At 33.2% G+C, this 18,461-nt stretch overlaps 1 protein-coding gene across 1 annotated transcript; it reads right to left on the minus strand.

The window, feature by feature from the left end:
• Positions 1 to 12,166: 12,166 nt before the first annotated feature.
• Positions 12,167 to 17,570, minus strand: LOC141692677 (general transcription factor IIH subunit 2). Its single transcript, XM_074497591.1, has 4 exons — positions 17,189 to 17,570; positions 15,557 to 16,018; positions 14,873 to 15,248; positions 12,167 to 12,781 (listed from the first exon to the last, which is right to left on the minus strand). Exons 1-4 carry the CDS (start codon positions 17,495 to 17,497, stop codon positions 12,648 to 12,650), a joined length of 1,281 nt encoding a protein of 426 aa, XP_074353692.1. The 5' UTR covers positions 17,498 to 17,570; the 3' UTR covers positions 12,167 to 12,647.
• Positions 17,571 to 18,461: the final 891 nt, after the last annotated feature.

The following is an 18,461-nucleotide window of genomic DNA, read 5'->3' on the forward strand; positions in this document are numbered from 1 at the left end:
CAAGATCTCTACAAGTCACAGAATTAGTGTTATAGAGAAATCATTCGAGAACTCCAGAATGACTTATCGAGAAGTCATTTAAACTCCAGAGAGTACCGACAGATGAGTAACATCTACCCGACGGATGAGCAATATCTACTCGACGGAACGGGAATGTCTACTCGACGGATAAACCATCACTACTCGACGGATAAGCAACATCCACCGGGTGTAGAGAACTCAGGAATTGTCTATCGAGAACTCAGAGATATCGACAAGTATACATTCATTAGAGAACTCTGAGTTATCGATAAGCCAAAGTCCATTAGAGAACTCTGAGTTATCGATAAACCAAAATTCATTAGAGAACTCAGAGTTGTCGATATGTCTAGGCAACAATGAAGTCTCAGAGATATCGACAAGCCAACATGCCTATCGAGATGTCGAGTTCTCTACAACTTAACTGGAGATCTCGAAGTGAAGAAATTTCTCTAAGTACAGAATTGCAGAACAGTTCAATATCCAAGGTTGCAAATCAACAAACAATTCACACAGCTGGATTGACAAGTCTACAAAAAGCAGCTTGAGAGATGTGCAAGATCAATGACAAAGATTAACTGACAGAGAAGATTAAAGCAATCACGGGATGTTAAAGATATGCTAAGCCAGAAATGGAAGATTTGCTTTTCTATAAATAGAAATGACAAGTGACAGTTTAGAAAAGCTAATAGCATGTTTATTATCTACTGTGTAAACCAACAGTTAACTGAGTTATAAAGTTAACGCTGGTCCTCTAGTTAAGTTAAGAAGAACAATCAGATTAGAAAAATTATGTGTTCTCTCTCAAGAAAGAAGCTAAGTTCTAAAACAAGAACTTAGAGATTTTGTAGCAAAACATTGCTTGATTTTTAATATAAAATTAAGTGAGTTTTGAAGATCTTTGTTTTACATATTTGCACAGCTATTTATGTTTAACGTCCATTTTACTAAATCATTAACAACAACCAACTGTTAAAGCCTAAGTCGATCGAAAATAAAACATTTAAGCCAAAACACATTCACCCCCCTGTGTTGTATTTATACCTAACAAGTGGTATCAGAGCAAAATATGAAAGTAAACAAATTAGATCTTGGAAAAATGAATACACAGAAAATCAATAGTATCAAGATTCCTCCCTTTGATAAGGCCAATTACACTTTATGGAAAAAGAAAATGTTGTTGTTTATAAGAATGGCCAATCATCTTTACATTGGTATCCTCAAGAATGGGCCATTCACTCCTATAGTTAGAGTTGATGAAACCACAGATGGAGATATGGTTATTCCAGCTCATTATGCTCCCAATGATCCTTCTAAGTATACTGAACCTGAAAGAGAGAAAGTTTCCCTAGACAGTGCTTTGCAACTGATACTAATTGAGTCACTTGACACTGTAATGTATAATAATATTGTCAACTTTGACACTGCTAAACAGATCTGGGAAAAGATTGAAATACTTTGTGAAGGAACTAAGGAGGTTAGGTCAAATCAAAGAAGGATATTGATTTCTCAGTATGAGGGTTTTATGGCTAAACCAAAGGTGGGTATTACTGATGTTTTCGAAAGGTTTAATAAGTTGATAAATGACTTGCGACTTCATGATAAATTTTATGATGTTGAAGAAGTGAATTTGAAGTTCTTGCTCACTCTCCCTGACCATTTGGAACAAAAGATCTCTGCAATCAGAGAAGGAAGGGATCTGAGTAGAATCACACTGGAAGTGCTCTATGGGGTTCTGAAAACTTATGAACTTGAAATAATTCGAAAGAAGTTAAGGGATGGTCAAGGATATGTAATGGATGGCTCAAGTGCACTGATTGTGAATGATGGTCATAAGGGATGGTCAAGGATATGTAATGGATGACTCAAGTGCACTGATTGTGAATGATGGTCAGACTTCTAATGATGAGCAAAGATCCCCAACTCCAGCAATTTCTACAAGTGAGAAAAGAGTTAATGACACTGAAGAGCAAGTCATACTGGAATTGGATGAAGAAGATGAGTTCTACACTCTTGATGAGCTTGATGAGCTAGACAAATCAATGGCTTACTTGGCTAGAAAATTCTCTAATATTAGAGTACATAAACCAAGATTTTTCAAGAGCAAAGGACAGTTCTTCAACAAAGACAACAGCTGGAAAGGAAAAGGGAAGTACACTCCTGATAGCAAAACTGGCTACAAAACTGGATTTGTTGATAGATCAAAAATAAGATGCTTTAATTGTGATGAGTTGGGCCATTTTGCTACAGAATGTAGGAAACCTAAGAAAGCAAAGAAAGACAAAGCCTATCTTGAATTGGAAGCAAAGTATGATGCTCTTCTAAAGAAGCAACAAGGGAAAACTTATATTGCTGAGGGCAAGTGCTGGGATGATTCAGATAATGATGAAGATGAAGAAGTTGGAAACTATGCACTCATGGCCTTGGAGCAAGGAGACTCTTCATAATCTAAATCACAGGTACCAACTTTCACCACAATTGATTTAAATGTGAGTCAATATAAGGAAACTGTTGAAAAGATGAGCACAGAAATGTTCCACATTCATACAAGCATGGTTGCTGCAAATGAGGAAGTTTGCAGATTGAAAAAGATCAATGAAAAACTTGAGAGTGAAAAACAAGAGGTTGAATTGTTGCTGGTTGAGCTTGATGCTACTAAACAAGAAATTGCATACTTAAAGAATAAATTAAAGTGTGCAATTGAAATTGAAGCAGTGTTGAGAGAAAGGCTGGAGAAGAATGAAGTGAAGCTGAAATCCTTCAAAAATGCTTCTGAGTTGATTGGACAATATCATGAAAAGAACAAGCCTTGTGCAAATATTGCCATTGGTCTTGACTATGAGGGTTTGAACAGCAAAAAGAAGTCTGTCAGTGACAAAGGAAAATCAACTGAAGCTGAGAATGTTCCAATAATATTGAAGAAAGTTGAATCACCTTTGTTCAAGGCATATGATGTGAACTTCAGTGAAGAAGAGTTGATCATCAAACAAGAGATAGTTGATGAGGACAAGCAAAAGAAAAATAATGAGACAACTCAGTCTTCCATCCCTGTTGAAACACCAAAAGCCAATCAAGAAACTAAGGAGCTTGTGAAGGAGATTAAAGCTGAAGAGGTCAAAAAGAAAAAGAAGAATAGAAATGGAAAGATTGGGATAAACAAAAGCAATAATTTTTCTTATGTTGCAGATGCTTCTAGAAAGAGTTGTGAGAAATGTGGATCAATGAATCACCTAACTCATATTTGTAAAAAGGTTGTTAGCAATCCACCTGAAGGAGTCTGCAAGTACAATGAAGCTAATGCTAATGATCCCTATTCATTCTGTGACAAGTTTGACTGCATTCTCTGCAACATGAAAGTGATGAAGAGTTGTCACAAATTGAGAATTGATCTCATGGAATAAAAAATTGATTCTGTATCTGGAAGGGAAAATGCTCAACAGTCTATGAATTCCATTTTATCTCAAAATTCTCATTCTACTTCTGCAAAATCAGTTAACAAGAAGAAAGTACCCAACACAGCTTGGGTAGCTAAACACACTTAATCCTCATTGTGTGCACGACAAAGGAAAAAAGGTCATATGGATCATTGATAGTGGATGCTCCAGGCATATGACAGGTGATAAGGCCCTGCTATCACAATTAGGTTGTGTTTTGATGCAGCATGATAAAGTCATTTCGTATTCGTATAAACAACTGAAACCTCATGAGCAGAAGTATCCTACTCATGATTTGGAACTAGCAGCGATAGTATTTGCCTTAAAGATTTGGAGACGTTATTTATATGGAGAAAGATGCGAGATTTATACGGGTCATAAGAGCTTGAAGTACATATTCACGCAAAAGCAACTTAATATGAGATAAAGGAGATGGTTGGAGTTGATCAAAGACTATGATTGCACAATTAACTATCATCCAGGAAAAGTGAATGTGGTGGCAAATGCACTAAGCAGAAAGGAAAGACTGAACATGTTGACGATACCCGAATAATTATATAAGGAATTTCAGAAATTGGACTTGGAAGTCAGAATTTGCAAACCTGATGAAGCAAAGATGTACAGTATGACTTTTCAACCAGAATTGCTAGAGAATATAAGAAAGTGCCAAGACGAAATAATGAATCAGGATATCAATCGGTTGGTTGGAGAAGAATTATGCACTCAGAAGGACGATCAAGGTATTCTCAGATTTTCATCCAGAATTTGGATACCACCAATGGCAGAATTGAAGAGTGAAATTCTATAAGAAGCTCACAACTCAAGGTATTCCATTCATCTGAGAAGTACCAAGATGTACAGAGATTTAAAAGAGAATTATTGGTGGCCAGACATGAAGAGAGAAATTAAAGAATGGGTTAATAAATGTTATACGTGTCAGAGAGTTAAGGCGGAACACTAGAGACTGAGTGGATTATTACAGCCACTAGAGATTCCAGAGTGGAGCACATTGCTATGGATTTTATAGTTGGCTTACCAAGGACAAAAGCGAACCACGATGCTATTTGGGTTATAGTGGACAGACTAACCAAATCAGCGCATTTCTTTCCTATCAATGAAAGATTTTTACTAGATAAGTTGGTTTACATGTATCTGAAGGAAATAGTAATGCGTCATGGAGTCCCTGTGTCTATCGTATCTAATCGTGATCCACGATTCAATTCAAGATTTTGGAGAAGTTTCCAAGAATGTTTGGAAACTAAGTTACATATGAGCACGACTTATCATCCACAGACGGACGGCCAAAGTGAGAGAACAATCCAAACAATCGAAGATATGTTACGTGTATGTGCCACTGATTTCAAAGGAAATTGGGATGAACATTTGCCCTTAGTGGAGTTTGTTTACGACAACAGTTATCATGCCAGTATCGGAATGCCTCCCTATGAAGCTCTTTATGGACGCAAATGTCGATCACCAGTATATTGGGACAAAGTCGGAGAACGTAAGATACTTGGACCTGAGTTGGTACAGCAAACCAAGGAAGTTGTTGAGGTTATTCAGAGAAGGCTAATTGCAGCACAAGATCGTCAAAGGAAATATGCAGACCAATCCAGAAAGGATATGATATTCGAAGAAGGAAATTTAGTATTACTCAAAGTGTCACCGTGGAAAGGATTATCGAGATTCGGAAAGAAAGGGAAGTTGAGTCCTAGATACGTCAAACCTTTTGAAGTTTTGAAACGCGTCGGCAAGGTAGCATACGAATTGGGGTTACCCCCGCACATGGGGCATATTCATAATATTTTTCACGTATCGATGCTTAAGAAGTATAATCCAGAATCTAGGAATGTAATTGAGTATGAGCCGATAGAACTTCAGGAAGACTTATCGTATGTAGAGAATCCAATAGAGATTCTGGAAAAGAGAGAGAAGGTATTGAGAAATAAAGTTGTGAATTTAGTAAGAGTATTGTGGAGAAACCCTAAGGTTGAAGAATCAACCTGGGAGTTAGAAAGTGATATGCGAAAAAAGTACCCTCAATTGTTTACTTAGGCAATTTTAAGGACAGAATCCTTTTAAGGGGGGGATGACGTAATATCCGGGACATGATGTGTAATTATTTTTATCATTAAATGATTATTATGTGATTTTTGGTGAATTATTTGATGATTGGTGATATTATTTGAATGTTCATATGTGGTAAAGTCTAGGTATGTTAATTTTATTATGTCCAGAATAAAATATAGAGAATTAAGGTATTTTTCTCGTAATTTTTGGAGTATTATATGATTTTATATTGATTTATGAATTTATTAACTATTTTATGAATAATTATTAAATTATTTTATAAAGCCGAAAATCGTCCAACCTCAACCGTTTTTACATTTTTATAACCCGAAACTCTTCCGAAAACTCCTTCCTAACCTAATCTTGTAATTCCGAATATTTTCCATATTTTGATTTTTTCGATCCGGATTACAGTTTGACCCGTGCGCGGCCCGGCGCGATATTTTCAATACGCTAACCCTTTTCGATAACATTATTTTCGTACAATCGTTTTATAAAAGCCCTGTTTTGATAATTATCCGAAATATGATAACGTCTAACCAAAACAGGATAGTACTTATCCAAAACAGGATAGTGTTTATCCAAAAAGGATAATGTTTATCCAAAACAAACGTATTTATCGATCCAACACGATCCAGAATGTACTAATATTCTGTAAATATAAATAGCTCTTTCTTTTTTCATTTTCACGCGCAAAATCATAATCAGACAGTACAAACCCTGAAAAACAGAGAAAATTTTATAAAAACACCGTATTCTTGAAAATCAATCGCACAAACGAAGGCGTTATCAAACTCCGATTCGGGCGTGCAATATATCAAAACGAAGCTCTCAAAATCTTCTTTCTGAATCAACCATTTTTTTTGCCCAGAAATCAAGGTATTTTTCTGATTTAATTATTTAAATTCGAATTAATTATGGATTAAAATATGAATTTTTTTTCTTGATATTTTTGATATGATTTGATGGCACAATCGTGTAGATCTTTTCTTCCTGGTCAATTTGGTATATTGTATGTCAAAAATTGAGTTCAATAACATGGTTAAATTTGAGTTTGATTCTCGGATTGTAAATTATGGTTTATAACCGTTTGAATGTTCTTAATTCGAATTAGGGTTATCTTTTCTGTTGATTCTGGGTAAAATCAGATACCACCACTGCATTCAGGACGTTCCCAGGAATCAAAACATAATTTTTAGTAGATTTAAGGACTCTTAGTTTAGCAGATCGTAAAGTTGAAGTTCGGTGGCGGCGAAAATTTATGTCGACTTTTCCGGCCGATTTAGCGACTGTTTGAGTGATTCGTTTCTGCAGAGGGGTTCCTGGAAGTAAAACCTTTATTTCCTGTTAATTTGGTGTTGATCTGTGCTGATTTGCAGTTCGCCGGAAAGCTCGGGGTCGCAGGCAATGGCGACCGCCGGCGTAGGGCGGGGAAGATGGCAGAAATGCCATTTGACCCCCCTAGTTTGTTCAACTTTGCAAATTAGTCCCTGGGATTTTAAAAACTAACAGAATTTGGATTTATGTTTACTTTTATTTTAAAAATGATATTTTTATTATTTTAAAAATCCGAAAATTGTTTATTTAATTATTTTTTAAATTCAGAACAATTGTTTTAATTATTTACTTATTCAAAAATAAATCTGATTTATTTTATTAGTTAATTTTAATTAGTTTTTAATTATTTTAATTAATCGATTAATTTGATATTAATTGATTGATTAATTTAATTAATTATTCATTAATTTTAATTAAATTAATAATAGGATTAATTATTTAAAATTAATTTAAAAATTCTGTAAAAATAGTTTCGAGCTTTAAAATATTATTTTAAATTATTTTTAAGGGTCGATAATTATTATAAAATTATTTTAATGTCAAATTCGGGTGTTCGAACCTTATTATTTAATTATAAAATGATTCGGAGTCCAATTTTAATTCCGAAAAATGTTCAAAAATTCGTATTAAATACTTGAAAAATCATTTTGACCCCGAATCTTCTTTGAAAAATTATTTGGATTGAATATCTTACGTGCTATGTGTTATATGTGGCCTGATTGCTGTATAAAATGATTGTTTGTGCATTGTTTGACTGTGTCTGCTGTAACTTTTAATCCGTATGTCGGATTTGAGTGAATCGAAGGGTAGATAGAAGCTTGTATTGAGTAGAATGAGTTGATAAATAGTGTTGATGAGTATATGTAGAAAAGCGAGATGTAGAAAAGCTTAGTGTGTGCTAGAAGTTTGTAATAAAGTTTGATAAATAAGGTTGTGGCTTGTGGACATACTTTAAACTGTTGCGATCCTTGATTATGGTAAGTAGGGTCATTGCATATATTATTATATTCATAAACAGGTTTAAATATGGTGTGTATATGTGTTGTGGGCCCCAAATTTCTGACCCGGGTTTGGAGGGCGTCACAGTAGTGATATAGTTTGATATTTGCTTTAACTTACATATACACATACTGAATAATGCGTGTTATATAAAAGTTCAAACTCAAATTTAATGAAAAATAAGATTATTATCACATAAAAGTCTTCATATAAGAAGGCAAGCAAACATAGTTAGCTTCACAGTCTATCAAGCTGTGAACCTGGCTTATAGATATGTGATTACAGGAGTTTATGAGAAGAACTGTGTGTTACACTATGCACAGTATAGAAACATATATCTATTATGGGCACTTGCAAAATTTCGCAAACAGATTCATGCAGAGACTTAATTTGTTAAAAACTATCAATCGGTTTTTACAATTGCACCAAGAAAGGAAGTTTAATGACGAAATGCGCCTCAAGTCCTTCTTAAATAGTTTAAACTTTAAACTGAAAGTATTTTCAGATAGTATTGGTGCGTGTAACAGTTTCATAAATTTAGGGATCGTTTGGTTCAAAATATGGTATCGGGTTGAAATCAGGAATCGGGTTATAGTGGTATGGGAATCAGGAATCATATCTGATATCATGTGTTTGTTTAAGTGCTGGAATGAATATTTTTAATTTGAAATATATTAAGTCAATATTTTAATTTAATTAATTTAATTATTATTTTAATATATTTTTTATTCATATATTTGTTTTAGTATTAAACATCTATATTTAATTACTTAAATAAAATTAAAAATTCATATTTTGGGGTTTGAGAAATGAGTATCAAATTTTATTTTTTTAAACCAAATATCAGGTATGGGGTTGGAAAAGCTTAAACACATTCCTGCTTCCAGAATTTGACGAGATTTATATGTCCGGAAAAATGGTAGAACTCCCAAAATATTTATGTATCATCTATGTAATTAGTAACTTTACAATTAATAAAATAAAATCTCGTGTGCGTATATATCAGCTCACAAATCAAAACATGTAAATAAGTGACGCCCGATCAATTACCATCAAATATCAAATATTCCCCAAGAATCGGAAAATCTTACTGTTTTAACTCGGATATCACTTGATAAACACCGATCATCCTAAAACACGTTATAGCAGACTAATACAAATTACCAATCAAATAGTAGAAATCACCTTGGTCTACACATCAAGTAATTCTTCTATGTAATGGATAGCTAGAGGAATATGTATTTTTGTAAGAAATTTGTATTTTAGCTACATTCTTATAATCTGCTGAGATTAGTGCTACATACATAAAATTTAGTTAACAAAAAATTTATAAAATGATGTGGCACGATGTGTGATGTTATAATTGGATTGTTGATGTGAATGAAGAAGACTATTTCAATCAATACATATCACATGTTCATTTTGTAAAAAATTTCGTATACAATTTTGTAAATCTAACATTATTCATCTATTAAGAGCATCTCCAACCACACTCACCTGTTAGGTATATTTGTCAACGTGGCATCTATTTTAGCTATTATCTTAATTTTAAGCCACTCCAATGGTAGTCACCTGTTAGGTAAAATTATAGCTATTGGGTTTTGGTCTTCTATATTTGTTGATCCTCTTCCCATCCTCTATAGTATTTCACGTCATTTTCCTTATTTTTCTTAATTTTCTCAAACCCTAGTCTATAACTTTTTTTTCATCAACCATGTCTTTATATATTATTATTTTTATTTTTGTGTAATGTGTGAAAATAGGTTTGTACAGCTAATTGATAAGTAGGTGTGTACATGTATATATTATATACTATTATAATATAAAAATTATTTATATATGTTTATCATTATTTTATTATATATATAGATGCATTATTTATATTTTTATTTAGAACATAATAAATATTATGTAATGTTAAGTATAAAAATGTTACTTTATTGTTAACTAAATTTATAAAATTCTAATATAAAAGATATGTTTTAGTCATAATATATTTTATTTATATGTATTAATGTTTGTTAATCATTTTTTCCATTTATTTTAAGTATGTTATTATATTTTCAATCAATCTTAATAATTATCTATTTTTATTTTATAAATTTTACTTTAAAATATTGATATAAATATAAAAATGTTCTACTATTAGCATTAAATATAATTTATTAAATATTATAATTTTATTTTAACTAATATATATTTGAATTTAATAAAAAAGTTAAATATAACTAATGATTATAGCTAATACCGCTGAAGTAAAAGTGCTTACAAGTTCAATAAAATTTTAGCTAATCTTATTTTAGCTAACAGTTTTAGGTGTCGCCGTTGGAGATGCTCTCACAGGCCATTCATGATACATTGATATATTGGACAGACCTTTTAATTGGATTATAAAATATAGGGAAATTATTCAAAATGATAATCCCAATTTACCCCGGGGTCTTCTCCTTACTGGGCCCGGATTCACATTCCGACTAGACGGGAATGACGGCGGCGTGCAGTGTAGCTGTAGGGTGGGAACCTACAAAACACAACCGAAGGGGGGTGGCGTCCCCGCGGCACCTCCGGCGTGAGAATGAGAAAGGGTTTTGGAGAAGAAAGGGGCAAAGCGGGAATTATATGAGTTTATTATGGTGTGTGTATGTGTATATATGAGAGAGTGTAACATGTATCCTTCCTTTTGGCCTGCCTTTTATAGGCCTCCCATTAGGGTTTAGGGGTTTGTACCTTTTGATCTGGGCCGTAGGTGTGTCTTTTGGACTGTAGGACTTGTGGACGCCTGTGATGAGCCGATGTACTACCTAATCCGGACCGTAGAAATGTTCTGGATTCGGGGTACCTGGACGGTGGTGATATTGCCACACGTCCTGGGCTCTCCAGGGTTAATGATGAGTGCTTCCCGGGCTCTCCTTATTGGGCCCTGGGCTTTTGTAACTGGGCCTGCATTAATATAGGCTATCACAAAATATTATGTTTTTAAACTTATTTACAAAAATATTAATTTTTTTTGAGTAAGAAATTAATTCAATAAATAAAAATAATAAGACATCTACAAATATAGTCGCATCTAACAAATATAAAACAGAAACAATAGCTGATCAATCCATTTATTTTAGAGAAACAATCACGCCATTTGTTGAAGATGATATATATACATGTATCGCTTTATCACATCCAGTTGAAACTAATCTCGTTTGAACTATCGACCATATTTGCAATCTCATATAAACTTTTATCGTTAAATCAAAAATCATACTCTCACACGCAAAGGAGAGAAATACCAAAACTTTCGTTGAGGAGAGACAAAAAAGGAACAACCACAAGCTTAATTGAAGAAGATAGAAAATCCGGATGCTCCGATGGTTTTTGATCTAAGAATTATTTTTAAAAAAAATGATAAAAATCAAGATCTAATAACAAAGGTAAAAACAATGGAAAAAAATAAAGATAATGAGACTTTTTACCGGAGAAAAGGAGTGAAAACCCCGACCACGACTATACTTGAGAAATAGACGAGGGAACAATGGACCAAAATGTCATTTCTGAGTGTTAAATGACCCAAAATGTCAATTTTGAAAATAATGGCCCGAGATGTCACTTCATAACGGTACTTCGTCTTCCGTTTTATATTTTTTTTTTCAAAAATGCAAAACGGTACATAGTGTACCGTTTTGACACTTTATTTTTTTTATAATGTGCAAAACGTTAGTTGAAGTAGCGTTTTGGCTCAAAACGGTAAACTATATAGCGTTTTGTACCAAAACGTTACTTTATCTACCATTTTGCGCATAAAAAATAATTCAAAATGCCAAAATGCTACACGAAGTACCGTTTTAGATTTTTTACAAAAATGTTACACAATGTACCGTTTTGAAGTGATATTTAGGGTCATTTTCAACCCGAAAGTGACATTTATGGCCACTACCTGAGAGGAGGCCAGATAGAAAAAAGAGAGTAAGATTTTTGTTTAATTTTTTTAAGTTAGTTCCTTTAAAATATTAATATTTTTATTTAGCAAAAAAATACTAATATTTACAAAAATACAATTTTTAAATTTTATTTTCAAAAATAAAGTTAACCTCTGAGAACTGTTATCCAACTTAATTTCTAATTTTAAAAAAGATAGATTTTAGATTGCATTTGTTGCGTTTTAAAACACTTGGTTATGCTTTGTTATTTGTTGCATTTTTAAAGTATTTTTTATGCTTTGGTTGAATTGACCTCGATATGCTTATTAATTCAAAACACCAGTGCTAATAACTTAGTAAATTTCAACAATAATTAATCCAAGGTGAAACCACCAAACACTCGGGCTAATATTGAAACCGTAAGAACCGATAGAAGTTGGTCCATAGTTTCCTGGGTTGTAAACTAGCAACAATCTCTTTCATATCCTTAATCTACTGATATTTTTAAGTGATCAGTAACCTGACTTCCAAAAAGGGAAAGAGAGACCATTGGATAGTAACGTATATATATTAAATTATATATAGTCAAAATTGCATACCCAGTAACAGTTTCCAGGGACCTTGCACTTGCAAGTTTTGAACATGCCCATCAATCTAAATGTTCAGTGTAGGGTTATGGAGACCAAATCACTGTATCTTACTTCCACTTTGTTGTTTGCTTGACTGTTTAATATTGTGTTTACTTTGGCTCATCTAGAAACTATTACAATCAGGGAGCTTCTAGGGCTTCTTCAAACCATGGTATGACTTAGAGTGCCTGTGTCTTTGTGGAGTAGAAAATTCGAAAATAAATTTCTGGAAGAGTGTCTATTCTGTGCCCCTATCCAATTTGGATTTGCTTGAAACTCTCACAGCCGGGACAATTGTGCAGACTCTCGTGAATGTAAATGTCACAATCAAGACAGAAGTATTGTTTGCATTTTGGGCAAGCAACAGAAGGACCAGGCAAGTTTGCTGCATATTCAATGAATACTTGAGAGTTAGCATACAGCATAAAGAATGACATAATACTTGACAATAAATCTGTCAAAAGAATATAGGAGAACTTCCGGAACTGAAGTCCACAATTCCAATTTAACATAATGAACTACTTCTATGCACAATGTAATATTTGAATGTAACTGAAGATTAGGTTATTTATTCCTACTCAAATTAAATTCACATCCCTGTCAAAAAAAAATTGAATTCACGTCCCTGTCAAAAAAATAAATTTGAATTCACGTCTCAATCTGCTGACTCACTACCTAAACCTCACCATAGAGCGTTAAAACTAATATCTTTTGTACTCCGTTTCAAACTGATGGGAATTCCCCAAGTAGCTGACTAATTTTAAATAAATGATCACCAAATTTGTTAGGACAATTTGACAATCCGCAGCTCGAGACTGAAAATTGTAGACACTGCAGAGATCCCAGTATATATTATATTCGGCATAAGAGAGAATGTCAAGAGACTTTAACTACACTACAACCTGTTATAAATCACTCTTTTTAGTATATTTCCATCATATCTTTAAAAACTTTATCCAGTACTATGATAAACTTTCACCATCCAATTATTACCACACATAAATGAGGGTAGCATCTACCACTACCAGTATACGATTGGAAATCTCTAGAAAGCAGGGGTGTGCCACCCCCTGGCGAACTGCGCACGAAGTGCGTATGGGGTGCGGGTGCGTTCGGGGGTGCGGCTAGATACGCACGGGGTGCGCCATGCGGCGTATCCCCATATTTTCCGAATGAGATTCGCGGGGTGCGGGAAAGGGGGTGCAGGGAGGGCATAAATAGTAATTTTTTTTTACTGACTTTGACTTTCAATAAACGAGCCCTAATTAGAAACCTGATGGGAGAAGAGAGGGGAAGAGACCAGTTTTGTTTCATCATCGTCAGTGCCATCCACCCGTCACAACTCCGGGCTTCAGAACTTCATCTACTTTGGATTATGATAGGTGTGCATCATGTGCCACGTATGTATATGTACTTATGTATGCCTGATATTTTTGAAGAGGTGAAGTTAATAAAGTAAAATGTCACATGGGCTGCCCCCATTTCTATTTATTATACTATTATATTTATAATTGAGGGGACATGATTTGGTGGGTTTGTATGCAATTGAAAACAGAAAACTTTATATTGAAAATAAACTGAATTTGGAATTATAAATATTTTTATAATTATTAATTTGGGTAGAAACTATATTAAATTCAATGAAAATAATATTTTATTATAACGTATCCCGCCGCACCCGAATCCCCATATTTTCAAGTTTGCCGAATTTACGTATCCCCGTACTACGCACCCGCACTGCCGCACCCCATCCGCACCCGTGCTTCTTAGGAAATCTAATTTGTTGATTGAGTGCGACATATCAAAGAAATAACAGTTTAGATAAATATAATAACAATTCTAATAAATGATACAGCTCCCAGCCCTTTTAATGTTTATATCTCATTCCATTATTAAAATATACACAACTTGGTGTGTGGATAAAGAATGATCACCCAGCATGGCACTCAACTCAAGCGGGTAACTCATGTTAAATGCCCAAAAAAGAAGAAAGAGATAAGTAATATTTCAACAGAAAATGACACTCAACCCGAACAGGTAACTCATGTTTAATGCCAAAAAGAAAAGAAAGTGATAAATGATAATTTGATAGACAAACCCATAAACATATTCTAAGTCTGAACTTTACCCTGATTCTTGCAAGCATACAAAAATATAATCACAGCAACTCTAAAATCATTGTATATTCTCTAGTACACCCATAACTGCAAACTAAGTAGGCCTGGAGAAGCAGATATTCCCAAATGCTTCAAATTATAGATTTAAAAAACAAACCCCAAGTAATATGCAAAGACATGAAATAAGTGCACACAACATAATGGACAACACACAGAAATGAAACTAGAAGAAAATGCAGAAAACTGGTCAAATGTCGTTTATGTCACAAAAATAACACATAGACTTAGTAGTAAACAGGGGTACCCTGACATCTAAGTGGATTGAGTATAGTAAAAAAGAAAAAAAAAGGTACACTTACCTGGACCCAGCAGACTTTGCTGGCAACCAAAACAGCTTTTTGGCTGTAAGAGGTGTGAGTTTCTGGGAAGTGAAGGTGGTACGTCATCAAATGGTGTTATTGGGAATAAATGATGATATGACCTTGCCAAATGGGGAGAAGAAACGAGTGTCAATCCACAAATTCGACATTCTGTTGGTAGTTCACATACACGAGCCTTACACCTTGGACAAGTGTAACCCCCACCAAATTTTGCTTCTTTGTGACATGAACAAATTGAACAAACACCTTCTCCTGCTCTTTGGGGAAAACCCATCTTGATCAAGTTTGAGATTGCAAATTCTGCTATTGCTGGAGGGGGCGGTGCATGCTCTAATACCAACTCTTTCAGGTGTGCCTGCCATATCGATATCAGAAATAATGGAAAAATAAACGTTGATCTTACAGACAGTATTCTTCATTACGTAAAAATAATGTAATAGCAACTCTTGCTAGAGAATAAATCAACAAGTCTCTTTGTTAATTCTTACAGGCAGCTTGCTTATAAGTGGTTTTCATCTTTTGTTTCCATAGTAGTCGCCACTTCCATTCACCATATTATTGAGGTAATAAGACATATATTCAATTGGTTTGAAGTTTAAAACACTGGTCATGTTGTGCCTACTAAAGTTACTGCTACCTGTACATCAAAATAGCTGAACTCACCTCATCCAGAGCAACTGAGTATGATCCTCCTGTTTCTTGACATATGTGTTTGCATATAAACATTTCCGCAGAAAGACCAACAATAGAACACCTAATTTTAGCTTTCTTGCATCTCTGAATACTTTCCATTATATCCCCCGGATCACAAGTACTAAGAGCGGAGTACAAGATCAGAGCTTCACGATGACCATACGATGGGATTGGACTAAGATACTCATGGACAAGATCTAAGGCATTCTGAAGAGATGCATCACCCGAACACCCCAATTTACCCATCAATGCATTAATATGCGATTCAGGACTTCCCCCAAGATCAGTCAAACACTGAGCAACCCCATCTTTAATAGTTATCAAACCAATTTGACTCAAAGGATTCTGGTCAAAGAACTCTCTGATAAAAGCCTCAACTTGTTTTGCAACTACAACCATTCTGCTTGGTCGAAAATCCATCTCCCCAGCTGCCTGTATTTTCATCATTGAACAAAACATTAGCAGCAACATTAAAAAGACAAAAAAAAAATAGTGTTGCATTCAGTTTGATGAAATGGACTGAAATTAAACTACATTCGCTGATATTTATGCATGATATTTATTCCTTTGCTAAGATAAATACTTATTAGCTGGCTAATTTTTTTAATGAAATAAGAGATAAGCAACGACACAATACAAAAGCACATTTCAAACAAAATGGATAAATAGGAACGAGTGTTGCATTTGATCTAGCGAAATTAAATATCTAATTAGTAAATTGTTCCTTTGTTGTGGCATTACTGCATCACTATTACCAATTTCTCATATTAGGGAAAATAACTATACTCTTTCACTAACTCACTACTCGCCGAAACTTTATGCTGTTTCTTCCCGCGTCACTAATGTAACTCTAATATTTTATTTCACATTTAATTAAAAGGTTTAACACCCCTAAAAATCCCAAACGTTGTGTACTTGTGTTTAAAAGTTTTGACACATATTTCCTGTTCTAAAACAGTAATCTAAAGATTTCAAATTAAGCTGCAAATGTATGACAGATATTACTTATTACATCAGTACAATATTATACACAAACTAATTCCATACTTGAAATCTAACTTTCCTCTTTTATTTCACGGTAATACTATCCAATTAAACAGATTTAAAAAAATCAAAACATCCCAATTTTGCGCATAAAAGGCGTTAACATTAGTTTTGCCACTCACAATAATACAATCTAGGTAGAAAGATCAATTAAACTACATTTATAGCATTAAATGCATATACGTGCACATATCACTAGCAAAACAAAACTACATTAGTAGATTATTATATAATGCACACAATGCATTCTCTATTATACCGGGACCTAAAAAGAATCCATTCTTCGAGATCAATAATTCATTAAGTGCTAATCTCTTGAGAGGCGTCAATGTCGTATATAATGTGTACTGAACAGTCTCTACAAAATTACGACCTAAAAGAAGTGGTAACAATTTATTAGTAAATGTAGTATATAATGTGTACAACAAAGTCTATTATATCTAGACCGAAAAGAAGAGTTAATTTATCAGAGTTATCAAGTATACATTTATCAAAACGAGTTAACATAATACACAACAATTAACATATTGAGAATATTAATTAATGGAAAAAATGTACCCTAGAGAGATCAATGACGATATAGAGAAAGCGAATGAGGCCTTTCTGAATCCTAGCAGATGAAGAATGAGTGCGAAGACGTCTACGATACTGAGCGTGTTGAATAGTTTTGGTATCAATAGGTCTAAGAAGACCAGATTCATCTTCTTGTAATGATTCCCAGGATCTTTCATCAGCATAAGCTCTTTCCCAAGCTTCTAATCCTTCTACATCGTTGTCTTCTTCATCTTCTTCTTCTGCTTCTACTTGATGGTTTGAGGTTTTTGTGTTCAATTGGTTTTGTCTTCCATTGTTGTTGTGCTCGAACATTGTATGTTCCTTTAACAGCTTCTCTCTATATTCAATTGGGGACTAGTGGAGTGGTGTTTATGTTAATTTAACTTTGCCCCTTTTCTCATTGTCAGTCCGTGGGATAAAAAGTCCGCCAGCGAAAACAGTTAAAAATATTTTTAATGAAAATTAGTCAAAAATCGGAAAAAATTGATTAAATATCGGGTTAATTGATCAAAATCGGTCTTGTTGATAAAATCTGAAATAAATATATATATAATAATCAAAAATATAAAAATCTAAATATATATTTGTAAAAATAATTAAGAAAAACAATAATCTCGTATACATATTTACTATTTTAAATGGTTAAATAATAAATTTTCTTCATTTTTAATCTCAAATTGATCTCAATTCAAAAGTTAAATTTTAAGAATTATATTTTCTTTAATAATATTTTATATTTTAAATTTATTTGTATAAATATTTATAAAAATATATATGGATAATCAAAATAGTAAAATAATTACATATATTATTATTTATAAATAGAAATATATTTCCGATTAATGACCCGATTAATCATTCCGATTAATCCACGATTACCCCGACCAATTCATGGATGTTTCCTCCACCGACTAAGTCTGATTTCCGTTTTTTACAACATTGCTCATAATATATTAAAATATATAATTAATTGATTTTTTATGTGTATTTCAATAACAATTGAACTAAAATTTTAATATGATATCTTTGGGTATGTATATATATAGAAAATATACTATTTTTGGTATATGTGTTAATAAAATATAATATGTTAATGTATTGTAATTAGAAAAGTTAATTAATTGTTTATTGTTAATATAATATAATGTGCATTTTAGATATATTTATAAAAAATAATATGTTGTTGTTAAAAGTCCAAATTATATTACACAATTTAAATTTAAAATCCAATTATATTATATTTTAAAAATTGTTGTTAATGACATAGTGAAAGTTT

This window comes from Apium graveolens, chromosome 10 (genome assembly GCF_009905375.1).
Source record: "Apium graveolens cultivar Ventura chromosome 10, ASM990537v1, whole genome shotgun sequence".
NCBI lineage: Eukaryota > Viridiplantae > Streptophyta > Magnoliopsida > Apiales > Apiaceae > Apium > Apium graveolens.